General features: G+C 33.4%; 4 protein-coding genes across 6 annotated transcripts; 1 reads left to right on the top strand and 3 right to left on the bottom strand.

Annotated features, from left to right (window-relative positions):
- Nucleotides 1–1,302: 1,302 nt before the first annotated feature.
- Nucleotides 1,303–5,517, top strand: LOC105637876 (acyl-CoA synthetase family protein). Of its 3 annotated transcripts, XM_012221534.4 has the most exons (8): nucleotides 1,303–1,937; nucleotides 2,013–2,199; nucleotides 2,463–2,652; nucleotides 2,869–3,072; nucleotides 3,682–3,981; nucleotides 4,072–4,227; nucleotides 4,348–5,083; nucleotides 5,380–5,517. In XM_012221534.4, the coding sequence occupies exons 1-7, from the start codon at nucleotides 1,719–1,721 to the stop codon at nucleotides 5,063–5,065; spliced, it is 1,974 nt and encodes a 657-aa protein (XP_012076924.1). In that variant the 5' UTR covers nucleotides 1,303–1,718; the 3' UTR covers nucleotides 5,066–5,083; nucleotides 5,380–5,517. The 3 variants fall into 3 exon arrangements, with proteins under 3 accessions (XP_012076924.1, XP_089580833.1, XP_089580832.1); XM_089724707.1 differs by lacking the exon at nucleotides 5,380–5,517 and having other exon boundaries at nucleotides 4,072–4,766; nucleotides 4,862–4,987; XM_089724706.1 differs by having other exon boundaries at nucleotides 1,304–1,937; nucleotides 4,072–5,083.
- Nucleotides 5,150–10,242, bottom strand: LOC105637877 (beta-galactosidase). The gene is made up of 18 exons (XM_012221535.4): nucleotides 9,983–10,242; nucleotides 9,544–9,639; nucleotides 9,309–9,421; nucleotides 9,130–9,196; nucleotides 8,934–9,026; nucleotides 8,700–8,843; nucleotides 8,389–8,477; nucleotides 8,138–8,243; nucleotides 7,937–8,021; nucleotides 7,708–7,826; nucleotides 7,449–7,610; nucleotides 7,191–7,366; nucleotides 6,999–7,108; nucleotides 6,787–6,896; nucleotides 6,577–6,687; nucleotides 6,251–6,361; nucleotides 5,615–6,139; nucleotides 5,150–5,516 (listed from the first exon to the last, which is right to left on the bottom strand). Exons 1-18 carry the CDS (start codon nucleotides 10,130–10,132, stop codon nucleotides 5,406–5,408), a joined length of 2,478 nt encoding a protein of 825 aa, XP_012076925.1. The 5' UTR covers nucleotides 10,133–10,242; the 3' UTR covers nucleotides 5,150–5,405.
- Nucleotides 10,243–11,598: 1,356 nt separating this feature from the next.
- LOC105637878 (beta-galactosidase) lies at nucleotides 11,599–17,050 on the bottom strand. The gene is made up of 18 exons (XM_012221536.4): nucleotides 16,770–17,050; nucleotides 16,415–16,510; nucleotides 16,214–16,326; nucleotides 16,066–16,132; nucleotides 15,880–15,972; nucleotides 15,655–15,798; nucleotides 14,898–14,986; nucleotides 14,676–14,781; nucleotides 14,496–14,580; nucleotides 14,202–14,320; nucleotides 13,943–14,104; nucleotides 13,599–13,774; nucleotides 13,372–13,481; nucleotides 13,165–13,274; nucleotides 12,944–13,054; nucleotides 12,760–12,870; nucleotides 12,091–12,612; nucleotides 11,599–11,997 (listed from the first exon to the last, which is right to left on the bottom strand). The coding sequence occupies exons 1-18, from the start codon at nucleotides 16,938–16,940 to the stop codon at nucleotides 11,887–11,889; spliced, it is 2,496 nt and encodes an 831-aa protein (XP_012076926.1). The 5' UTR covers nucleotides 16,941–17,050; the 3' UTR covers nucleotides 11,599–11,886.
- Nucleotides 17,051–19,236: 2,186 nt separating this feature from the next.
- Nucleotides 19,237–24,202, bottom strand: LOC105637879 (beta-galactosidase). The gene is made up of 17 exons (XM_012221537.4): nucleotides 23,715–24,202; nucleotides 23,447–23,542; nucleotides 23,218–23,330; nucleotides 23,027–23,093; nucleotides 22,806–22,898; nucleotides 22,347–22,490; nucleotides 21,889–21,977; nucleotides 21,626–21,731; nucleotides 21,442–21,529; nucleotides 21,088–21,206; nucleotides 20,812–20,973; nucleotides 20,407–20,582; nucleotides 20,181–20,290; nucleotides 19,982–20,091; nucleotides 19,762–19,872; nucleotides 19,563–19,673; nucleotides 19,237–19,446 (listed from the first exon to the last, which is right to left on the bottom strand). The coding sequence occupies exons 1-17, from the start codon at nucleotides 23,883–23,885 to the stop codon at nucleotides 19,237–19,239; spliced, it is 2,076 nt and encodes a 691-aa protein (XP_012076927.2). The 5' UTR covers nucleotides 23,886–24,202.
- Nucleotides 24,203–24,639: the final 437 nt, after the last annotated feature.

Genomic DNA, 24,639 nt, shown 5'->3' with positions numbered 1-24,639 from the left:
GTATCTTTATCTTATAAAGGCTTTTGTGGTGACATGACAAGGGACCCTCTCTTTCTCTCTTTCCCTCTTTTCCTTTAATTAAAGGATCATATCCCATGTCTTTCAAATTTTTTATGGGAGGAATCTAGCCTCCATTTTTAGGGCAATAGCCCTCTTAAAGACACTATACAAGGGAACAACTTATCATTAATTCTCTTATATGGTACGCTTCATATACTTATCTTTCTTCAATCAATTTAGGACGATGCAAACCACCATTATTTCTCTTTATTATTTCTGAATGATATCAATTTGTATTTTCTTTTTTTTTTTTTAAATAAATAAACCTGGATACTACTATAATTTTTTTATTATTTCAAAAGACAGGTAGATATATATATATATATATATATATATATATATATACGTGGTGAGGCACTGGAGTAATAAATTGTGAATTTATTTTGAAAGGTTTGCAGGTTGCTTGATAGATAAGGAGTAGTTGCTACTGTTATTGACTAATGGTTTTTGTCTTGATGTCTTCTAATTGGTGTAGTAGAGACACTTTTAGAGAAAAAAGATTTTTAGTACAATTGGTCTGTTGTTAGTGTGATCTATCTATCCACATATGTCAGTCTTTTCTAGGTACTTAATCTGGACACACCTTTTATACTACTTCTGGCTAATTTCTCCAATTCTCTGCCTCTCCTTTCTTTTTCTTTTTTTTTTTTTTAAATAAATAAATAACAATATTGCCCTCATTTACATTATTACAGTGATATCCTGTTAAGGTTACTTACATTATTATGTGCCCATGGTTTTGCATTTTTTTTTTTTTTTTTTTTTAGTTAAGCATATGTTGCTAGAACTCCACCAACCATTCAACCGCGCACTATCGAAAAAAGTTCACTAATGAACTAGATTCTAATAACAGAAAACAATCTTTGATCTTAATCTGTCATTGTCTTTGATTTATTTTTCAACCTTTATCAGTGGATGTTTATATATTTCTCCGAAAAACGACTTTAGCTTTTTGGAAACGACGGATGCATGATTATGTTTTCAACTAGATAGCAGAACGATCGGAACGACAGGACATGAGTTTTCGAAATTTCAGTATAATTGGGCTTTTGTTCGATATGGGCTTACTTTAGTATTGTGTTTGGTGGACTTTTTAGTGAAATGACTCAACCGACATGAACAATAAGACGACGGCTTCAAGTTTAGTACCTTTGGGCTTTTCTTTATATGGGCCTGCTTAGGTAGTCTGTTATAGCCCATCTTCGGACTTTTTAATGAAATTATGCGAGAAGAAAAGCTAGGACAAATCCCAGACAAGCTACTAGTCTACTACCACACCCAGAAGGAAAGTATTTCCCTCGTGTTGACTGACATAGGAAATTTTTCTCTGTCGTCCATAGATAGAAGGAAAAATTTTCCATCGTGTATGAGAAAATGGAAACTGGCTACGTGCCAAACATTGTAAGTCCATCCTTTCCCCCTTGGTTAATAGGCCCCGCCGTAGCTGTCGTTCATACATATGGGCTTTGCTTGTGTCAATTACATAGCCGAAAGAGATGAACGACAAGCTATGCATTTTCTGGTTTGACGATTTGGCTTATCAATCAAACGACCAGTCGTGTAAAACCTGCTAGTAATTATTGTCGGGAAAAGACGCGGCAATTTCTCTCATTGTTTACGTTACCCCTCTGATTTACCGGCGGTCGACACTCACCTGCATGGCCTCGTTTCCAGAAATAGCTGATCTCTTCTCCAAACTCGCTCTTCACCTCGGAAACCCAACTCACAGTTCACCAATCGGTAATCGAGAAGAAGAGTATTCTTATTCTATTGATATTTCCATTTCAAAGCTAAATCAATCTCTCAATCTCGCCGATAATGCTGGGGTTCGGGTTTTGGATACCGCTCTTTCACTCATGTGTTTCAAAGCGCCACAGGTTTGTTCTCCTCAAACATTCTTATCATTGTTCAGTGCTTAATTGTGATTCTAATTTTTTGTGGTCTGCTTTTAGGTTTTTGATTCAGAGATTCAGTATCTGGTCAATACAATTGTTGGTGTTTTGTCTTCTTCAATAAGCTGTACACTGTTGCGGTTCGAGAAAGGAGAGGTTTTGCGGATTGGCAGTTCCATTTCGCAGAGAGATTGCGTGAAATTTATTGAAGTTGTTAATGATGTTATATCGAAATTGGACGAACAGGGTGAGCTCTCCTCTCTTACGTGTCTTCATGTTAATCAAGTTATTTTTAGTGATGATTTGGTTAACTAAACAAAACCATAATGTTCCATGGACATTTGTTGCTGTTTGATTTTAAGTTAAGTGTGATTATGTAGCAGATGTGAGGCTGTATCAATATTTTAATTAATATGGAAAAATTATCTAATTGGGTAAACCATAATAGATCCTCTATCAAACAGCAAATTTTGATGCATATGCTTTTGTTTCTCGTCTTGCATTTGGTAGGCATACCTTCCTGTTTGCTATTACGTGCTGCTGCCAGAGTCATGGTTTCAGCATCCAACTATAGATGCTTGGTTCCATCAGTGCATATTTTGGATATTAACTCAATCGATAGAAGAAGCATTGCTGTCTCAAATTTCCTCTGCCACCTGCACAAAGAATTCTCTTTTAACAACCATGAGATACCACTGAGGTTTGTCATGGACAGAGTTTTGCTTTTCCTTTTCGCGGCCATCTAGTAATTGGTTCTCAGCGAAAGGATATGTGTTTTTGTGCGTAATATCTTGAGGTTTTATCATGCCTTCCCTCAAAAACATGAAAAATGTTCATACATGTAAATGTTAAAAACTCGACTCCATCTATTTTTATTTGTTCTTGAACTTTTTTCTGCTTGACTTTCTTATTGCAGGTTGCTATCCTGGTATCTTGACCCACTAACCTTAAAGCATGACATTTCAAATATCTTGCAAGAAGCCCTGAAAAGACCTTTCCTCTCTTTGAGCAAGGGATTTTATGATAGGATGGATTGGCGCTCCATCATTATGTGCTTGGTGCTTTCTCCAATTATGTTCATTCATACAAGAGCTCTATTACACAATTGGTTTATGTTGACGTGAGTTCCATGTCTTGATTTTGTGGACCTTTTAGCCACTTATGTACACTCTATCAAGAATTCAGTGCATGCTTAATGGACCATAATTGCATGTAATATAATGTGAAATGAACTTTTAGTTCATAATTCTATTTCATTCCATTTAGTTATCGATAACATTTAAGTACATTGTACAGAAAAAATGCACTTAAATGTATACGTTCATTTAATTTTAAATTCGTCTGAGGATTCGATGTTGTTCATATGCATAATGCTTTTGGTAACATCTTCTGTGACTTTCACATTATACGCTCCGGCAAACTTGCTAGATTTGTTCTTATGGTTCATATGGTCTACAATGAACAACTTGATAATTAATTGGGTCCATTGACTATTATTATGGGGGGCAGCCCTCCTCTTTTGTTTCGTCACCCCTTTTCCTGAATCATTTTTTTTAGCAATTATCTGACCTTAATAATGTTATCATACAAGATATTTTTCTCTGAAAGACCATATACCACATTTTACAAGAATATCTAATATTTTTACTTCAGCATTCTATTTGCTTTCGTTCAATTCGTCTAATGAGATCACCAATTATATAACATCAACCTGTTACAAATGCAACAGGGGTCTAGGTTCAGTACTGGAGCTTCTGATTGAATTAGTTTCAGTGATACTAGACGTGATTTCTAGACCAACATGGTGGGGTATTTCAATGGAGTTGGGATCAAGGCTGCCATTTTCTAATGCATATTTCCCCTACAACAACCACTGGTTGAGGACCTTGGCTGGACCTCTCTCATCTTCAGGTTTTCTACAATTAGTTCAAGGGACAAGTAAATCAGTTTCTCTTGGCGGAGAACAATTTGGTCTGAATTCTAAGCCATCAGCAGTGAAGATCGCATCAATTGATTCCAAATCTATCTGGTATATTCTTGATCCAAGATAATGAAAAATGTTATGTGGCAACTGTTACCTCTCAATCACACAATATTTATTTGAGATAGTTCATAGCAGGGCTCTGGTGATCTGCTTTCCAGATTGGTTCCATTTTGCTTCAGTTTTACTCTTCTCCAACAATTCTTTTCAAAAGAGTTTTCAATTGAAGTGCATGTTAGGAGTAACCGAATTTGGACAAACAAGTGGCATGGAACTGCCTGCCGCTGCTGCAAGGTACATTGCTTGGCTTCTGAGCCCCAATAACAAATCTGTTCAGGGTCTGCTGTTCGATAATTTGATTAAAATATCAGAGTGTTGGATTCTGAAACAAAATAACTCAGGCGTTTGTGGCAGAGGTACAGCTGATTACAGGAAGAAACTCAAGAAACCCACATGTTATGATGTTGAGGAGGATCTTAGTCTCGGGAACAAGTGTGATTGTCAAGTTATTGAACTCTGGCTTAGAGAATTCCAAAGCATCATGAAGTATGGTGATGAATCAATCCACAATTCATCTTCCTGTGAAGAAAAATCACATACTTCTATTTTGAGGAAAGATATGCTTTTCAGGAAAATACCATTAGGTATTTTGATAGGCTACTCTACTTACGTGAAAGAAGATGGTTTTGAACTGTTATTGCATTATGCTGCAACTGGTAGGATTCTTCATTCAATAACTAAGAATGCTAGAAGAAAGCATGTAGACCAAAATTCTGGAGTGGAAGACTTTGTTATAGGATGTAATGAATTTAATAGAAAGGAAGCTATTTCAGGTGCCTGTCTTGTCTTCAGTTTAACGAATACAGTTGAGAGGATGTCTGCTTTGTTATTTGACAATGAAAAAAGTGGACTGGATATTTTTTGCCAGGTCAAATTGAGGGCAAGCAGGTACTTGATAAAGTGTATCAATAGGCTAATCCAGCCTGATATGGTTGAAGATGAAAATGTGATGCTGGTGGATCTGCATGATAGATTGGAGCAATGGCGGCATCAAGGGCAAGAAATGTTGAAACTTGACAAAGATGTAGATGATGCCATTAAGGGCTTGAGTAATAACTTGTTATCACTATGATCGAAATTTTGTGAAAAGGTTCCTTGATTTCTTCTTTTTGTATTCTGTTTTTATCATACTAACATGCACACATACACACAGAAAAGAGAGAATACTTATTATCATTATTATTTTATTTTCTGTTGGTTCAGAAATATTTTTTACATATCATTGTACATGAAGAATCACTTTAACTGTTTTTGTCTCTACCCGAATAACATTGAGAATGTCTCTGTGCTTTAACATTAGGCAGTGAAAAAGCTAAAAGTATGAAAATCCTAGACAGAAATGATTGATGTACTGAACATGAAGTGATTTTGGATTTCTTTTGTTAGATTAGCAGCTATGGATTTTGAAGTCTTCAACTGCACTGAATCTCAACAGAAAGTTTCTTTGGGCTACCTGGACATGGATCTCCTCCAAAATTTTGAGGATCCACAACAACTTCACATGACTGCTTTCCAATACATGCCTGCAACAAGCTCTTCAGGTTAGTCACGATTACAATCAAAATATAACATTAGCCAGCTAAGATATTTGACAAATTATCCTTCTTTTATTGGTACTTGCCTTTTGGAAAGGATCCCATGATTTTTGGGCATGACAACTTCCCTGTGAGAAATATCCACATCTTCCCTTAGGCGAACCATAGCTAGCTAAATTTATCTTAGACATTGTCTGGCCTGGAGGACACCATAAATGAGCTTTGGGTTTTGTTGGAACTATCTGCTGCCAGTTTTTAACTGCCGGTTGATCATCATATATATCAGCACAGACAGCTCCTACAATTCTTTTAACCATAGAAATTCCAGTTGGATCGCCACCTATTTCTTCCAAAACAACTAACAGATTTCCTTTTGGCTTCAACCATGAGCGAGGAACATGGTAGTATTGTTGAGAAGGCCCTCCGCATTTACTTTTGCATTTTTTATCAGTATAAGTTCCTTCATACCCACAATCATTACAGCTTCCACGAGCTGTATTTGCAGGCCAGTGGCGTCCTATACTTTGACCATTTATGTAGACCTGACCTTTTCCCATGCTACTCATATCTAAGGCTAATGGGTCATTTCCTGATGGTGCATCAAAAGTAGCCTGAAAGATTTTATTAAAAATTTGTGTAATGTCCTGTCAAAGTAAAAAAAAAAAAAAAAAAAAAAAAAAGAAACAGAAGAAATGACATTGGGAATCAAGAGTAACTTTTACCTTATACCATGTTAATGGTTGTTTTTTAACCAGTTGTGATCCTTGTGCCCATTTAACTGAAGAACTCCCTGCAAATGTAGGAAGTTTTAAATCTTCACCTCCTAAACCAATCTGCAATTAGTAACATAGAAATAGATAAGTGATTATCTAAATGTGGTGAACAGTAAGAGAGCTAAATATGGGGGAAAAAATTTCAACCAAATGAATTTTGGTATACTGATAATGAACTAGTGTCTAGGATTGAGGTCGTAGTCTGAACTTAGACGAAGCCTAATTAATCAGAAGAGGATAAAAAAAAAAAAAAAAGGGAGAACAGATTAACAAACCTTGTAAGACCATTTCCACTTGGACATGTCTAATGTTCCTTTGTTTAGACCCTGCAATGTGACGGGGCCTAGAACTCCAGCATTCCATGTATCGTAATGGAGACCAACATTCTGAGAATCAATTAATAATGACTTAATCCATGTTCAGAAATAATTAAGCTAGTGTCACTATTAGATAAACAAAGGAAGTAGATATCAGATAGAACTAACCGCTAGACCCACAGTAGCACTCAACAAAGAGATCTTATTAGTTCCAGCATTCAACTTCACTTTTTGGCTAAATGTGATCCTAGGTTCCTCTAATGACCCATGCTGAGTTCCTGCAATACAGATACAAACAAACTAATATGTTAAAAGGCCAAAAAAAAAAAAAAAAAAGTTCATTCAAAATGGAAAATGAAATGAGGATATTAATTACCCACCTGCATATTGACCATTGATAAAAACATGCAAAACATGTCCAGCTGATTGAACTGTAAGAAGAGGGTTCTGTCCATTCTTCAAAAACCCTTCATTAGGATCAATATTCACACTGAAAATCACAAAAACAATACTCAACTGTAAGAAGGTTCACCAAAAAATATATAAAGTCAGAACACTTCATTATTACTTACTTTGTCATGTACCATAGATAGTCTGTTTTATCAGCAGTAAGGAATTTTTGCTCCCACAACCCATCATGTGTAAATGTACCCGCACCATAACCAGTTGTAACCACATCTTTGTATGACTCCCAAGAAAATCCTTTAATAACAGGCATCATCCACATTTGTGTACTTTGGGCACCCATCTATATAATAAGAATTACCGCGAGAAACCCATTAATATAAATTCAATCCTAAAAGTAAAATTTTATTTACAGTATTCCTTACCCTGGCTGTGTTAAAAACTGCGGTTTTGCAATCAGGTAGAACGCTAATGGACCAAGGAGGTAGCCAGTACTCCACATTCCAAAAATTAACTTTTACGGAGTATTGTGTGTCGTAGTTTGCTAAGAAAGCTGCACATGCTGTCTTTGTTTGGTATACATGAGCCTAAAATATGGTTATATAAATTAATTAGTGATGAAATTGAATAATAATTAAGAAAATTTAATTAGTATAAAGTTTTGCTTCTTTTCTAATTTCTTGCCTCTTGATTTTTTCCAAGTGATTTTACTTCAGGATCTACAGAGATTAAGGCAGGTTCACATAGCTTGATGGCTTTATGTAAATCTCTTAAATGTCCCCACTTTGGATCGTGTGGTAGTCCTAAAACCAAATTAAAAAAAATAATAAAAAAACATTAGGCCTTAATTAGATGGATAAAGATTGTATTAACTAAACAAAAATAGCATAAACTATTAGTATTGAAAAATTACCATATTCATCAAGAGGGGCATCATAATCGTAGCTAGTGGCCATAAAGAGGCCAGCAGTTCGCCCAAAATTAGTTCCTCCATGGTACTGTACAGAAAAGAACATGAAAATTTGTTAAAATTGGAAATAATTAATAAACTCGATGAAGCTTTTTTATTTTTTATTTTTTTAATTTTAACGGTAAGTCAATAGTCTATATTTACCATGTAATAATTTACAAAAGAACCCTTATTTGCTATGAATCTTGCAACTGAAAAGGCGGTATCTTCTGGTGGTCTATAAGGAACTGGAGCACCCCATTCTGTGTACCTGATAGAAATAAAAAGCATACCCAAAAAAAAAAAAAAAAAAACACGATACAGGTTCTTAGATAAAATCAAATACAATAGGTCAAAACATAAAAATTAAAAAGGAATTTTTTATGCAAAAGAGAGGGACTTGTGATGTGACCTACCAACCAGTCCAATTTTCTGTCCACATTTTTGGTTTATAGTTCTTATTTGGTACGTATGCTTCACAATAAAATCCATTGCACGTATCAATCTGCATATCACCAAATAGTTAGATATAAGTCTAAGTAAATGAAAAACTAACATAATCCAAATTTTTTTAAGAAAGAAATATTTATTTTTTCAAAAAACATTAAAATTAGGTATATCTTTGGCTAAAGGTGAGTTTTTTATTTTTATTATTTTTATGCATGTATCATGCTTGTTATTAGAAATAAAATAAAAAAATAAAAGTTAATTTGGTAAGAACACTTACGGTTGGATCAGGGGCATCGTCTTGCTTGCACATGATCCATGGAACTCCTGTATTAAGACCCACTGCCATGGCAGCTGCCCATTTTGTATAAGCTTTACCCGGTGCACCAATTTCCCATTCTATTGGTCCATATTCATTTTCTATCTATTTATTAGAAGAACAAAGAAAATACAGTTTATTTAAAAGAAAATAAAATATAATTAAACCTAGTAATGGTGGATTAATTTAACCAACCTGAGACAGAATAATCGGACCTCCTTGAGGTTCAAACAACTTTTCTGCTTTCATCATATCCACAATTTTTGTTGTGAACTTTTGCATTGCCGCCTTCATTTTATTTTTTAAGAAAAATAAGATTAATCGATAAAAAAGGATTAAAGAAAATAACACTGAAAATTGTAATTATAAAAAAAATTTGCAATCTCCAAACCTTGAAAGGTCCATTGTCAGTTCTAAATTCAATTCCAGGAATATATTTTAGCCACAAAGGGAATCCCCTGAACCCACAAAAAAAAAAAAAAAAAAAAAAAAAAAAATCATTTGAATTTATATTAATTTCCATATTTACTTAGATATAATAAAAAACAATTTAATAAATGTATATATTACCCAAAATTCCATTCAGCACAAACATAAGGTCCGATTCGCAAATGAACATAGAGACCTGCTTGTTGCACTAACTTGATGAACTTTACAATATCATATCTGTCCTCAAAATAATACTGACAAAGGAGGAAAAAAGAAAGAAATCCAATTGAGTTCTTTAAACTTGAAAGCAAAGGTTTAATTTTAAATAAAGAAAAAGGAAGTTCAGAATCAAAAGTTGATCCAATTTTTTAATTACTTGTCCTTGATTAGGTTCATGTCCATCCCAAAATACATATGTTTGTATCACATCCAATCCTCCTTCCTTGGCTTTCTGTATAAGACCTGGCCACATCTATACAATACAAAATAATTTAATTAAAAATATATATGCACAAAAAAGAAACGGCAACGTTTTCTCTTCTTGGTTAGTTTATAATATATTATTCAATTATTGTTTTATTTTGTTGGGGTTTATGGTAAAATAATAATGAAAGTCAAAATATTAGTGACCGTACATCATGTTCATGTAATATGTCAACTATGTGTTGTTGGATTTTATTAAAATTGACACAAATTTGAAATTATGGTGATGAAATTGAAATGGATAAAAATTAATAAATTGTTATTTTCGGTAAAGACTACCAAAAAATGAATTTCAAAACAAAAGGGAAGACATGAAGAATTATATTTGGTACCTCAGGAGTGCTTCTTGGATAGTGGATGGACCCAGAAATAAGGATTCTTCTTTGTCCATTGATGATAACAGCTTTGTGATCATAAGTCACAGTAGCTGTAGCAGAAGAAATCCAAGAAGAGAAGAACAATAGGAAGAAAATAAAAAACATTTTGTCTCCTAAAATTTTTTCCACATGGAAATTGGAATTCCTTACAAGTTACTTACAACTTATAAACAAATGGCTTTTGCCCTTTATATAGATTTCTTGGGGTTCATCAAAAACACCCAAACCCAAAGAGTAAAGAATAAACAATTCGTTGGAGATGACATCAATTTTATAGGACAGGGACGCTTCTAAAATAAGAATTCTTTGGTGAAAGAAATGATTATCCACAAATTCTTATCCTTTGATTTAATAGTCCAAGTGAGTTGTTATTTTTTTGACATTCATTAATTGTTATTGGAGAGCTATATTTGGTACTAATTTTCAAAATTGGTATATAAAAAGATCAGATCATACTGTTGTTTGACATCCAAACTGGATGATGACTGTCTTCCTAATCAAATAATTATCTTATAATACGGAATATAAAAAAAGAAATTAATTAATTATTTATAAAAGACTTGTGGATGTGACAATTTTAAATTTAATTTAAAGGATATATATATATTTATATATGTGAAAGACCAAAGAAATTTTCTGAGAAACGTAACTAATTGTGATAAAATGTGACAACCAAACGAGATAATGACATTAAGCAATTCCAATGGTAGGAGGCAATCAAGTTACGTAAGTCTAAATTGTCATATGATACTTAAGCTTGAGTACTTAAATTTTAAATTAATCATTGGGTGCTTTCAATCCACGCGATAAACGAAATTCCTTTCTTAATAGTGATAAATGGAAAGTATTATTATGTGATTACATTAAATTATTAATTAATTAATGTTGTAATTTGGGTTTTCAATATGATTCCTAATCCCATATAATATATTGATGTTCGTTCAGTTTCCATTTCATTTTTTCTTTTGTTAGGTTCTCTCCTTTCACGTTGACTTCTAAAGCTTTTAAATATATAATATAATTCTTCTATCCCATGAAAATATATATATATACATATTCTCCTTATAAATGAAATTCATAATTCCAATATTTTAACTAATATATATATATATATATATATATCCTTATTATTTATTGAAAATTTAAAACTAACATCAAAGACTACCGGCTTTATCTGTCTTTTTACAATGAAAAAATTTTTAAAAAAAAAGTTCTCCTCCTTTCTTCTGTCTCGTTCTCATCTCATTTTTAGGTTTCCACATCCAAATTAGATAATAATTTTCGTTTCCCTTTCCTTTAAAGTCCTAAATGTTCCCTCCGTTTTTATCCTGTAACAATGCATACGTAACTACACAAGTCATTTTTTTGAAGTTTTCTTTCTGAATAATTCGTTGTTTTCAAGAAATGAACATCACTTGTGAATAAAATCATATCTTTACAAATTGCAATCTGAGTTCAGAATGAATTTAGCTGATAGAAAAAATCGAACATAGATATGCTAGTGCTTAAAAATTGGTAATTAATCCATAAACTAAAAGCAAATTTTAATAAAGTGCTCGAAGTGCTGAAGATAGAAGGGAAAAAAGAAAGGATCAATTCCTAAATTTCTTGTTTCATAATCGTTGAGCAACAATAGCTTTTCTTTGTCCAGCACTAAACAACCTATAGTTGGCAACTATACATCATTACAAGCACTTAATTATCAACCTCCACATCTAGCTTTGCCAAATTGTCTGCAGTTTGCAGTTCTGCGGTTTCACCTTTATTAGAAAAATCAATCAATCCCCTTGAGAATCTTATTCAGGTGGAAACAAATGGTCAATGTAAATTCACAGTGAACTTTTTTTTCAAAGATTTTATCAGCTACATTGAAGTTGAACTGAAAGCCTCTTTTTACTTCCTGGACATGGGTCCCCTCCAAAAGTTGCAGGAGCTACTTCTACTTCACAAGCCGCCTTTCCAACACAACCCTGCAACAAACTCATATTTGTCAAAACACATGAACGGGAAAAACAAAATACTCAAAAATTGATTGCATGAGTTATATATATATATATATATACCTGGAAAGGATCGTATGATTTTTGAGCATGACATTTCCCTTGTTGATAAGTTCCACATCTTCCCTGCGGCCATCCATAGCTAGCGAAGATAATTTTAGTGATCGTCTGTCCTTCTGGACACCATAATTTAGCTTTAGGTGTAACCGGAACTAACTCTTTCCAAGATTTGACTTCCGGTTGATCATCATCTATATCAGCACAAACAGCTCCTACAGTTCTTCTGACCATAGCAATTTTACTTGGATCACCACCTATTTCTTCCAACACGACTAATAGATTCCCTTTTGGCTTGAGCCATGAGCGTGGAACATGATAGTATTGTTGAGAAGGCTCTCCACATTTACTTCTACATTTTGTCTCAGTATAAGTTCCAGCATAATCACAATCGCCACACTTCCCACGAGCCTTATTTGCAGCCCAGTGACGTCCTATACTTGCCCCGTTTACATACATCTGACCTTTTCCCATGCTAATCATATCTAAAGCTAATGGTTCATTGCCTGCCGGTGCATCAAATGTAGTCTGGAAATTTCTTTGAATCATTAGTTAGATTATAAAGAACTTCCTTTTTTTTTTTTTTTAAAATCAAGAGTTTCACATATTTATTCTTTACAAAAGTATAAAAGAATAAAATGTAAATGAAATAATTAGGTACAAGAATAATTTTACCTTGTACCACGTTAGTGGTTGGTTTTTAGCCAATTGTGCTCCTTGAACCCAGTTTCCTGATGCACTTCCCGCAGGGTTAGGAAGGTCTAAATCTTCACCTTTTAGACCAACCTGTTTGATGACATAGAAATCAATAATTCTCAAGTATATATGGAAAGTAGAAAAGGAAGCTGTGAAAACACACCTTGTAAGACCATTCCCACTTCGTCAGATCCAATGTTCCCTTATTCAAACCTGTCAATGTGACTGGGCCTAGAATCCCAGCACTCCATGTATCAAAATGCACACCAACATTCTGGCATAAATTGATGAGCAACATAATAAGTTTCAACACTATATTTTGAAACATGGCTAAACTAACGAGGAAAAAGAAAAAGATGTGTCAAAGAAACAGAGAGGACTAACCGGAAGACCCACAGTAGCACTTAACAAAGAGATCTTGTTAGCACCAGCTACCAACTTCACTTGCTGGCTAAATTTTATCTGAGGAGTTGCTAGTGAACCATACACGGTTCCTGAAATAAAGATAAATTAATGAGTTAAGAAAATATGAATTTCATTCAAAACGCAAATTGAAATAAACAATATTTTATACTAATCTATCCTATCCACCTGCAAGTTGACCGTTGATGAAAACATGCAAAACATGGCCAGAAGAATCAATAGTAAGAGTAGGATTCTTTCCACCCTTCAAAAACCCTTCATTAGCATCTATATCTACACTGAAAGACCAAAAAAGTATTCTAAGTCATCAAGAATAATTGTTACAGTAGACCAAATTTTTTCTCAGATAATCTCCTGATCTAACAGAGGGTAAACATGATTAGTTTTATACTTACTTGGTCATATACCACAAATAGTCTGTTTTATCATAAGTAAGGAATTTTTGCTCCCACAACCCTTCATGTGAAAATGTACCATTAGCATAACCAATTGTGACTTCATCATTGTGCGATTGCCAAGAAAATCCATCAATAACAGGAATCATCCACATTTGTGAGTCCTGAGCGCCAATCTGTGCAAAAATTACAAGACATGCATTAAAATCTTTCTCTGCCAAACAGAAAGAAATTGGACTTGTTTGTCATCAGGAACTCAAAATTAAGGTTCAAAAAAACATAATTTTGAAATGAAATCAGAAAATGATTAAATATCTATCTAAGCTAAAGATTACACCCATTACCTTCGCAGTATTATAAACTACAGTCTTGCAATCAGGGAGGATACTGATAGACCAACGTTCCAACCAATACTTAACATTCCAAAAGTTCACTTCCGCACCATTTTGCGTGTCATAGTTAGCCAAAAAGGCTGCACATGCCGTCTTTGTTTGGAACACATAAGCCTGAAAAGGATTATAGAGATTTTGAATGAAATCAAACAAACAAGATTGAAAAAAGAATATTCAAATATCCAAATTATGTCTAAATTGTTTACTTCACCTCTTGATTTTTCCCAAGTGATATTAATTCAGGATCTACAGCAGTTAAAGCAGGTTCACATAGCTTAACAGCGCTATGTAAATCTCTCAAATGCCCCCATTTTGGATCATGTGTCAACCCTAGTATCAAAACAGACATATTTTCATTATAGTTTCACGTATTGAAACAAGCTTTTTTGTTGATAAAATTTCTATTATGATCAGTTATAATATTGTGTAATCAGCACATTTATATACATAATTGATGGGCATTAGGGGATAAACAGCATTAGCCCAATTAATCTCAGAAACATACCCCATTCATCAAGAGGAGCATCATAATCATAACTACTGGCCATAAAAAGTCCAGCGGTTCGGCCAAAATTAGTTCCTCCATGATACTGCAAGAAAGACGCAAAAATTTGAACTTTTGTTTTGGAAAACTGGGAATTTCTTAAGGGGACATCTAATAATCAATAAATTCAATGCACTTTACCATGTAGTAATTCACAAAAGAACCACTATTGGCTAAGAATCTTGCAACTGAAAATGCAACATCTTCTGGTGGTCTGTAAGGAACTGAACCGCCCCATTCTGTGTACCTGATAGAAAATACAAATAAATTACAAAAATAATGATCAAATACCAATCAATGATTCTCAGATAACGTCAAAATGGCTAACTTTTCAAAAGAATGGATTCCGATAACACGACTTACCAGCCAGACCAATTTTCCGTCCACATTTTTGGTTTATTGACACTGTTTGGTTTGTAGCCTTCACAATAGAATCCATTGCAGGTATCAATCTGCAAATTATCAAGTAGAAATAAGTTTTGATAGAACAAAGTCCTTGAAGCAAAGGAGATTAGGTTTCCTCTCTCTGTTTGAGGTAACAAAATCAGAATTCCAAAATCTATCTATCTCTTTCTTTCTTCGACGCTTTCTCTTCCCTCTTCCCACTCTGTCTGTAATTTGAATGCTCGTTTGGTTACCCAGAAAAAATGAGAAGAATAGAAAAAGAAAAAGAATTTTGGGATTTTAATAATTTTTTGCACATCATAAATGTAATGAAAAATAAAAAAAAATTAGAAGAATGAAACAGCAAAATATAAAAACAAAAGCATAATAAAATAGCATCCGGCGGGTATGGGTCGCGGCAAAAATAATAAGGCCAGACCCGGGTGCGGGTCCGCGTCATCATTTTAATTTTTATTTTATAGTATTAATGTTTAATAAAAAAAAGTATGAATTCTAATATTTCTTCAATTTTAGTTAATATTTTAATTTTAATAATCAATATCCTAAATTTATTTATTTTTTGTAATTTTGATTCTCTTTAAATTTCAAAAATTAATTTACGTCGGTAGTGAATTCCACAGATGAATACACCATATTATTATATTAAAATAATTAAAATTTAGACAAATAGTTTCGAAATATTATTTTTTTTAAGAAAAATAATGAAGGTACTTACCGTAGGATCCGGGGCATCTTCTTGCTTGCACATGATCCATGGAACTCCTGTATTAAGACCCACTGCCATGGCAGCTGCCCATTTTGTATAAGCTTTGCCTGGTGCACCAATTTCCCATTCTACTGGTCCATATTCATTTTCTATCTTTTTATTAGAAAAAAAAAAAAAAACTTCAATTCAGTAACAAATATAAAAATAAAATAAACAAAATAAAAATTTATATACCTGGGCGAGAACAATTGGACCTCCTTGGGGTTCAAATAATTTTTCTGCCTTCATCATATCCACAATCTTTGTTACGAATTTTTGCATTGCGGCCTTGAATTGAATGTTGTTTATAAAAAATAATTAGATTAATCATTTTAATTTACGAGGATTAAAAAATTGTTTAAAAATTCCAGAATATCAAACCTTGAACGGTTCATTATCTGTTCTAAATTCAATGCCTTCGATATATTTTAGCCACATAGGAAATCCACTGAACAAAGAACAGAACATTGTTAATTTTGAATAATTCTTTTTAATATGTTAATTAGAGTAGTTTATTAATGTTAATTACCCAAAATTCCATTCAGCACAGACAAAGGGTCCAATCCTGAGATGAACATAGAGACCTGCTTGTTGCACTAGCTTTATGAATTTCACCAGATCATACCTGTCTTGAAAAAAATACTTTTTTTTTTTTTTTGGCAAAGTAGAAAACAATTAGTAAATTGTTTAATTAAAGAAAAATAAAAATGAGAAGATTTTGAATTTTTACTTGTCCTTGAACAGGCTCATGTCCATTCCAAAATACATAAGTCTCTATCATATCCAAACCTCCCTCTTTAGCCTTCTGAATCAATCCTGGCCACATCTACAATCACCCAAATAAAATAAAATTTAAAATGGCATCTCTCAAAATTAATGTATATGTGCATACATAAATGAATAAAAAGTTTAATGGTAAAAGTTAAAAAAAAAAAAAAAAAAAAATTTGTCACATTTTAGAATTTTGGAATTTCTAAATTATTTTCAAGTGAAGAAAAAGGGAAAAAGGTAGAGAAACTCATAAGAGTGAAAATGAAATAAGAAATCAAAAAAAAAAAAAAAAAAGTATAAATCATAATCTGTACCTCAGATGTACTTCTTGGGTAATGAATGGACCCAGAAAAAAGAATTTTTCTTTGTCCATTAATGACAATAGCTTTATGATCATATGTTACAGTAGCTATAACAGAAGAAACCCATGAACACAAAAGCAAGATTAATAATGCGATTAAGCTGAAGCTGCTCCCCCTTAACATTTTGTTTTGTAATTATTCTTCAACTTCTGACAAAGAAAATGGTAACCTAACAACTGCTTTTATAACAACATTTGAAGGCTGATTAGTGTTTCTCTACTTGTAAGATTAGTTAATTTGTTGCATAAGGTTTCTGCAATTAATTTACATGATAAGGACACTCCAAAAATAGGTTATAGAATACTTAATTTGTTTCAATTGACTTAATTAATAGTGTATGAATTGGTCCAAAACCTATATTTAGTGCTATTTTACAGATGATTCCCTTAAAACAGCAATTGAATTAACCCACATTAATCAAAATTATTATTAATCAAGTTTCCAGAATGCTTATTAATTAATTAATTAATTAATTAATTAAAAAAATAAATTAAGAGCTATTTTTAAGAAAAAATTCATAAACAGAATGTGAACGGAACATTAGCGTGACAGTTGCTGCCATCAATCTTTAGTTTTCTTTTACTTGAAGTTCATAAGCAAAGCGAGGCCATTATGAAAAAGAACATACTCTTACGTTATTGTAAGTTTTAGCTTTTTAACCTGATTGAAGCTTTTTCAGGCTATGGAGTTTCAAACACAATTTTTCTGCCTTTCTTTTTCAGTATTAAATAATTATTTCAAAAAACATCTACAGAAAGATTCATCACAAAAAAAAATTTTATTGGGGTAAAGGAATTCATCAATTAAGTTAATTCAAATTTTAATTTTTACTCGTTCTTATATATAGATTAGTTTTACTATTATATTAAATACTGATTATAGATAATGATAAATATAGATGTTGTACTAATTACAGGCAATGCTAAGTATAAGCCTCATATACCATTATTATCTTTTTCTTATGACATTATTTCAGCTAAGCGTTTAAGAAAAGTTAAGTTGCCATACACATCCATGGCTTGTATTTTTTTTTTTTTTTTTTTTTTTTTTGAATGAAAAAATCTAATGAGTGTTGTTACTTTCATTCCAAGTGTATGTGAATCAATTTTTATGACCAATTACAAAGTATAATTCAAGTTATAAGTTCTTACTTTGATGGGAATTCCAGAAATACCAGTTTCGTTTGGAGGCGTGATTATTCGAGTAAGGTAAAACGACAATTGCGGATATTTTGTCAAGGACATAGGCTACGGTCTTCCACAGCTGCTGTTCATATGAACAGTTCTTTGAATGCTTCACCATTAATGTATTTGTATTTGTCAAATAATATAAAAATATTTATAATTGCTTTTCATTTACTCTTGCAAAGAAAAGCACTAAAAATGCTTTTGCTTAGTTGAAACTTCAGCAAGCTAAATGCTTACATGTATCAATATCAGTATCTAAAAACTAAATCGTCTGCACCTTGCAGATTACAATAAGCCTAAACAATGATGTATAGAGCTCCTTGTATTTGACAAACAATAACTTGTTTATGTACATTAGGCACCTTTCCAACCACTTCACAATCTTTATTTGGCTTCGCCACTATTGTGCGCGGTATGTGTTTTTATATATGCTGCTTTTTGCCTCCGGAAAGAAATCGATTTTCTTGACAATATGAGCAGAAGCTTGAAATCTTATCAATGGTGTAATAACAAATCATATATTTACTCGAGATTTAGTAATTCCAAACTTATTTGGTTAGACGTGGTGCTTTATGGCTTTCAGTAGCAGACAGCCTCAACTGAAAGCTTTTTGGCAGTATCAGGACAGGGATCTCCTCCAAAAACTTCAGAAGCCACTGTTACTGAACAAGACTGCTTTCCAACGCACTTCTGCAAGAGGGCTCATCGAGTAAATTCCATATAGTGAAAGTAGTACTACTGATTAAGAATAACTACAGAATCCAAACAGACCAAGCATCAAAGGAATTTATTTATTCATTTACAATCAGTATACCTTTTCAAAAGCATTATATGACTTGTGTGCATGACAGCTCCCTTCTCGGAAGCTTCCACATGCCCCTTGAGGCACTCCATAACTAGCAAACTTAATCTGAGAGATCTTTTGTCCTGGAGGACACCACAAATGGGCTTTGGGTTGAAGGTGGTCGAGTTTGCCTAAGGCAATCATCTGCCAGTTCTTCAATGCTGGCTGTCCTTCGTATATGTCAGCACAAACTGTTCCGGTGGTTCTCTTTACCAAAGAAATTCCACTTGGGTTACCGCCAAATTCTTCAAAGACAACTAATAGATTTCCACTCGGGTTCAGCCAGGAGCGTGGAACATGGTACCTGGTATTCACATCATTAACATTATTATCACAGGTATTTAAACCAGGAAACAAATGAGAGCAAAACAAGCCTGAAAAATTTTACTCACCATCTTTGGGACGGCTCTCCACAATTTCTTCGGCATTTCTTATCATCGAATGTTCCAGCATAGTTACAATCTCCACAACTACCACGAGCAGTATATGCAGGCCAGTGACGTCCTATACTCTGACCATTTACCCATATCTGTCCTTTTCCCATGCTGCTCATATCTAAAGCTAATGGATCATTGCCTTCTGGTGCATCAAAAGTAGTCTGAAAATACCATGACATTAAATAAAATTGTTTAGAAAAACTTCTTGCATCTATTCCTGGTTGAAAATAAAGAATAATATGGAAAAGAAGTAATTAAGCATCAAAATAATTCCTACCTTGTACCATGTTAGTGGTTGTTTTGTGGCCAACAGTGATCCTTCTGCCCATTCAACTGATGAACTCCCGGTAACAGTATGAAGGTTTAATGCTTCGCCTTTCAAACCAATCTGCTAAGAAACGTAGAAATCAGTGATCTCTATCTTTTTGTACCTCAATATGACAAAATATTCAGCAGTGAAAACATGGGGAACAGACCTTATAAGACCATTTCCACCCTGACAGGTCTTTTGTCCCCTCATTCAAACCCTTCAATGTGACAGGGCCTAGAACTCCGGAATTCCATCTTTCAAAGTGCACACCAACATTCTAAGATTAACCAACATGACAACAGAATGAGTTCAATCAGCAGAACTTTCTGCAAACACTACCATTACAGTAAAAGAAAGACTCTTTAAAAATAAGGAAGAGAACTAACCGGGAGACCAACTGCAACACTCAACAAAGAAATCTTGTTAATACCGCTTGTTAGTTTCACATTCTTGCTAAATGTTACCTTAGGATTATCCAATGACCCATACACAGTTCCTGAGATAAGGCAAAAACTAACAAGTCAATAGAACAGAACACAGAAAGCAAAGTTGAAACTTGTTAATTAACAAATATATTCAATCCACCTGCTAGTTGATCATTAATGAAAACATGCAATGAATGGCCAGCTGAAAGAATTGTGAGAAGGGGATCCTGTCCATTCTTTAAAAATCCTTCATCAGGATCTATCTTGACACTGAAAACGAGCAGCAAATGTTTGTGAGAAAAATTATATTACAAAACCCACAGTTTCAAGGAATCTGCATGTCTCAAAAAAAGTAGCACGACAATTTAACAATATATTATACTCACTTCGTCATATACCACAGATAGTCTGTAGCATCCCTTGTGACATTAATTTGCTCCCACAATCCATCCAGTGTAGTTGTATCATCAGTATAACCAGAGGCAGCTTCTTCAATGTATGACTGCCAAGAAAATCCACTGCCAACTGGTGTCATCTTCATCTGTGTGCTTTGGGCACCCAGCTGTAGAGAAATCGGTCTTTTAATGTTAAAATTCATTCTTGCGAATCTTGTCTATATGCTTAGGGCTTAGGCTAAGCTGATTTTTCTTTTTATTATAAAAGAGAATTCCGTTTAGATGTTCATAAAGATATATAATTAGGTGAAACTGAAATGGACCAACAACCTATTTTTTGATGTGAAATAAGAAATAAATTATGATGTCTATCTCCAAGAATAGGCTACTTCTTACCCTTGCAGTATTAAAAACTGCAGTCTTGCAATCAGGAAGAATGCTGATAGACCATGGTGGCAGGTCATATTGCCCATTGCCAAAGGTCACTTTCACCGAGTACTTCGTGTCATAGTTTGCCAGGAATGCTGCACATGCCGACTTTGATTGGAAAACATGAGCCTAAAAAAATAATAATAATAATTAAACGGTGAGAAGTAAAATCACACAAGAAGAGATTGCACAATAAATGCATATTAGTGTAAAAAAAAATAACAATCCAAAAATTGAGCATACCTCTTGATTATCACCAAGTGATTTTACTGTGGGATCTACAGATACTAAAGCAGGTTCACATAGCTTGATGGCTTTATGAAGATCTCTCAAGTGTCCCCACTTTGGATCCCTTGGTAGTCCTGTTATCAAATTATTGTGAATAACATATTCATTTGCAATTTACATTCTTTACATATATAAATTCTGTTTTCATGAATTTTATCCATACAAGTTTATCAGTTGCTGCCAGCTGAGTTACACCATATTTTATATGTTATTTCCACACATATTGGTTGGTAGAGCCATTAATGTGAATGATTTATAATCAGTAGTAGGGTAAACAACTTTTTCGCAGCCTACTCTATCGGTACATACCATATTCATCAATAGGAGCATCATAATCATAGCTAGTTGCAATGAAGGGACCGCCAGCGGTTCTGCCAAAATTAGTTCCTCCATGGTACTACATAATAGAAAAATTAAAACAAAATTAGCAAACAAGCTCCTCTTTAGATTATTGCACCAGATGAATAAGCTTCCTTTGAAAAGATTAGCTTACCATATAATAATTCATGAATGAACCACCATTCTGTATAAATCTTGCAACTGAGAATGCCAAATCTTCCGCTGGCCTATAAGGTACTGAACCACCAAATTCAGTGTACCTGACAGGAAGATAAAGCAGACAAAATAAGTAAAAAGAATTAATATGATTATTGAATAAATCAAATTCAAGAAATTAGAAGGACTAAAATTACAATTAGAGAAGAAAGAGGTAACAGTAAAGTTTTAGTTGTTACAGTGATCATCTGTGTGACTTACCAGCCAGTCCAGTTTTCTGTCCACATTTTAGGTTTGTAATCCTTGTTTGGTTTGAAGTTTTCACAGTAAAAACCGTTACAGGTGTTAATCTGCACACAGTCACATCAATACCTATTTAATCTTTTACCAGAAAATCAAGTAAATATCTGAATATTTGATAGATAAGGAGACAAACTCATCATTTCCATCGTTAAAATTCCAAAATCCCAGAATATATCGAAACAAAAGACAAAAATAAGATATTCATATGACCCATAAGATTAAATTGAAAAAAGAGAGCAAGAAAATACTGTAGGGATCTTTATTTAAGGGCCACCTAACCTAATTAAGCACCAAACTACTATAAACCCCACCAAGAAAAGAGGGCTACACTGAATAAAACATACCAATAATGCCCACAAGAATATGACCCCATTAAAGCGAAAGGAAGCAGTTGAAAAATTGAGAAAATAACTTACAACAGGATCAGGGGCATCTTCTTGCTTGCACATGACCCATGGAACCCCAGTACCCAGACCCACTGCCATCTCAGCTGCCCATTTTGTATAAGCTTTACCTGGTGCACCAATCTCCCATTCTACTGGTCCAAATTCATTTTCTATCTGTTAAATATAAAAAATAGGAGGAAAAATTACTTTTAAGATACTTCCATTAAGTAATTGGCCGCTAATGAAAAATATGAAAATCAACAAAATAATCATAACCCGCTTCTAGAATGATAATAAATGACAAGCCTTAATATTCTTTACGCATTTGTAAAATTAGGTGGTTGATTTGACTATTTAAACTAACTTTTTGTCGAGTAATAGACCAATTGAAAACAAAATAAAGAAAAAATAATAAAAAGCAATGAAGAAAACTACAACCTAATTCTACAAACACAATAAGCAATAATAGCTTGGGGTAATTTTTCTTACTTGAGAAAGAATTATTGGACCTCCTTGAGTTTCAAACAACTTTTCTGACTTCATCATGCCCACAATCTTCTCTGTGAACTTTTGCATTGCCACCTTCATTGTAATTATCAAAATATCAAAGTCGATCTTTAAAATATGAGATTCACAAATTTGATTGGCGAAGACAAAGAGGATAAGAAGAAGGGTATTCAAAAAGACAATAAGATATTCCAACAACCAACCTTGAAAGGACCATTGTTGGTTCTGAATTCAATACCCGGAACATATTTTAGCCAAACTGGAAATCCCCTGAACCAGGAACAGAGCAAAAACAGAGAAAGTGAAAATCTTTAAACTTGTGTGAAAAAATGAAAACTTTGACTGAGATTTCTATGTTTATTATTCTCTGCAAAGATATTTAATATATTATTACCCAAAGTTCCATTCTGCGCAAATATAGGGTCCAATCCGCAAATGAACATAAAGTCCTGCTTGTTGAACCAACTTGATGAACTTCACCAGATCATACCTATCCTCAAAATAATACTGGTTTTTTTTTTTTTTTTAAGGAAATGAAAAGGCAATAGTCTTAGTACCAGAAAGTGGAAAAGAAAAAAGAAAAGGAACACTAGAAATTAAAACAGAATGCAATTTGAATTTACATTTCCAGGAGAAGGCTCATGTCCATTCCAGAAGACATAGGTTTGTATTACATCCAAACCTCCATCTTTGGCCTTCTGTATAAGATCCGGCCACATCTGCAATTACCAGAAAACCCAACAAATATTTTGAAAAACTAAACTTAAAGGCTTTAGAAATATTCCAAAGCAGAAACAAAAGAAAACAAAACCCATAAGTCAAAAATTGAATAAAATGTCAAGAGGCACAAAAACCAAGAAAAACCGTGAATCACATTGGACTTATATGTACCTCGGGAGTGCTTCTTGGGTAGTGAATGGACCCAGAAATAAGAATCCTTCTCTGTCCATTGATTGTAATAGCTTTATGATCATAAGACACAGAAGCTGTAACAAAACACACCCATGAAGCAAAAAACGAGAGCAGAAACAAAAACAAGCTTCCGTTTAAAATATTCTTCATTTGTTGAACTCTTAAAACTATCAAAGCAATGGCCTTTTCTCTTTTTATATCTTAATTCACTGCTTCCTCGCCTACATACGAGTAAAAGAATGAAAATGGAAGGAAAAGTAAGATACAGATTTGGGTCTTTCTCTACAGACTTTGTTTTTTGATTCTTTTGAGAAACAAAAAGAAAGAAGGAAACTTGGCAGAGTTTATAGTGTAATAATATAATGTGAGAGTGGAGTAGTGGAATTTGCTGTGGTTTAAGTTACTGGAATGATTATATAGCAGAGATGAGGAACTGTTTTTTATACCAGCACTTTGTGGGGTCATTTTTCGGCCTCGTGAAATGTGAATGGCTCATTCCCCTCCCTCACGGAGCTTAGGCTCCTAATTAAGTATCTTTATTTGGATTTTTGGGTCACTTTTTTTAAGCAAGAGCCCCTCCAAAAGGTGTGAGAGTATGTCTTTTAACTTCCATTTTTCTTTTTTTTGAGATCAAAACTTCCAATAATTTATACAATTTAAAGAGTCAAATTTTCTTTTTTAGATATATGGAATACCTTTTTGGTTTTTTTTTTTTTAGTTGTATTAAATATTTATGTATTTTACTATTTAGAGTAGAATCATATGGATCTAGTTATAAATAATTCATTTTGGGTTTAGATGATCAAAAAGAACAAGTCAAGGGTCTAGCAGAGGAAAATATTATATTTATCCTCATATACTATATTTTTTTTTTTTTTGTTTTGGCTTAGTTTAATATAGGCAC

This window comes from Jatropha curcas, chromosome 8 (assembly GCF_041381405.1).
Source record: "Jatropha curcas cultivar XTBG-Jc1 chromosome 8, XTBG_Jcur_1.0, whole genome shotgun sequence".
NCBI lineage: Eukaryota > Viridiplantae > Streptophyta > Magnoliopsida > Malpighiales > Euphorbiaceae > Jatropha > Jatropha curcas.
Note: the sequence above shows the minus strand (reverse complement) of the source record. Positions and strands in the feature narration are given on the sequence as shown.

What these genes read in the sequence shown, in the direction of transcription:
- LOC105637876 (XM_089724706.1), top strand. Translation starts at nt 1,719, where the DNA reads ATGGCCTCGTTTCCAGAAATAGCTGATCTCTTCTCCAAACTCGCTCTT. An exon ending in TGTGTTTCAAAGCGCCACAG is followed by an intron (nt 1,938 to 2,012) that starts GTTTGTTCTCCT and finishes GTCTGCTTTTAG; the next exon opens with GTTTTTGATTCAGAGATTCA. An exon ending in ATTGATTCCAAATCTATCTG is followed by an intron (nt 3,982 to 4,071) that starts GTATATTCTTGA and finishes AGTTCATAGCAG; the next exon opens with GGCTCTGGTGATCTGCTTTC.
- LOC105637877 (XM_012221535.4), bottom strand. Translation starts at nt 10,132, where the DNA reads ATGTTTTTTATTTTCTTCCTATTGTTCTTCTCTTCTTGGATTTCTTCT. An exon ending in CTTTTGTAAATTATTACATG is followed by an intron (nt 8,022 to 8,137) that starts GTAAATATAGAC and finishes TTTTCTGTACAG; the next exon opens with TACCATGGAGGAACTAATTT. An exon ending in GTGCTACTGTGGGTCTAGCG is followed by an intron (nt 6,688 to 6,786) that starts GTTAGTTCTATC and finishes ATTGATTCTCAG; the next exon opens with AATGTTGGTCTCCATTACGA.
- LOC105637878 (XM_012221536.4), bottom strand. Translation starts at nt 16,940, where the DNA reads ATGTTAAGGGGGAGCAGCTTCAGCTTAATCGCATTATTAATCTTGCTT. An exon ending in CAGATAATGAACCGTTCAAG is followed by an intron (nt 15,973 to 16,065) that starts GTTTGATATTCT and finishes ATTCAATTCAAG; the next exon opens with GCCGCAATGCAAAAATTCGT. An exon ending in AATCATACGATCCTTTCCAG is followed by an intron (nt 11,998 to 12,090) that starts GTATATATATAT and finishes AGTTTGTTGCAG; the next exon opens with GGTTGTGTTGGAAAGGCGGC.
- LOC105637879 (XM_012221537.4), bottom strand. Translation starts at nt 23,885, where the DNA reads ATGAAGAATATTTTAAACGGAAGCTTGTTTTTGTTTCTGCTCTCGTTT. An exon ending in AAGATGCCCCTGATCCTGTT is followed by an intron (nt 21,978 to 22,346) that starts GTAAGTTATTTT and finishes GACTGTGTGCAG; the next exon opens with ATTAACACCTGTAACGGTTT. An exon ending in CAGTTTTTAATACTGCAAGG is followed by an intron (nt 20,583 to 20,811) that starts GTAAGAAGTAGC and finishes ATTTCTCTACAG; the next exon opens with CTGGGTGCCCAAAGCACACA.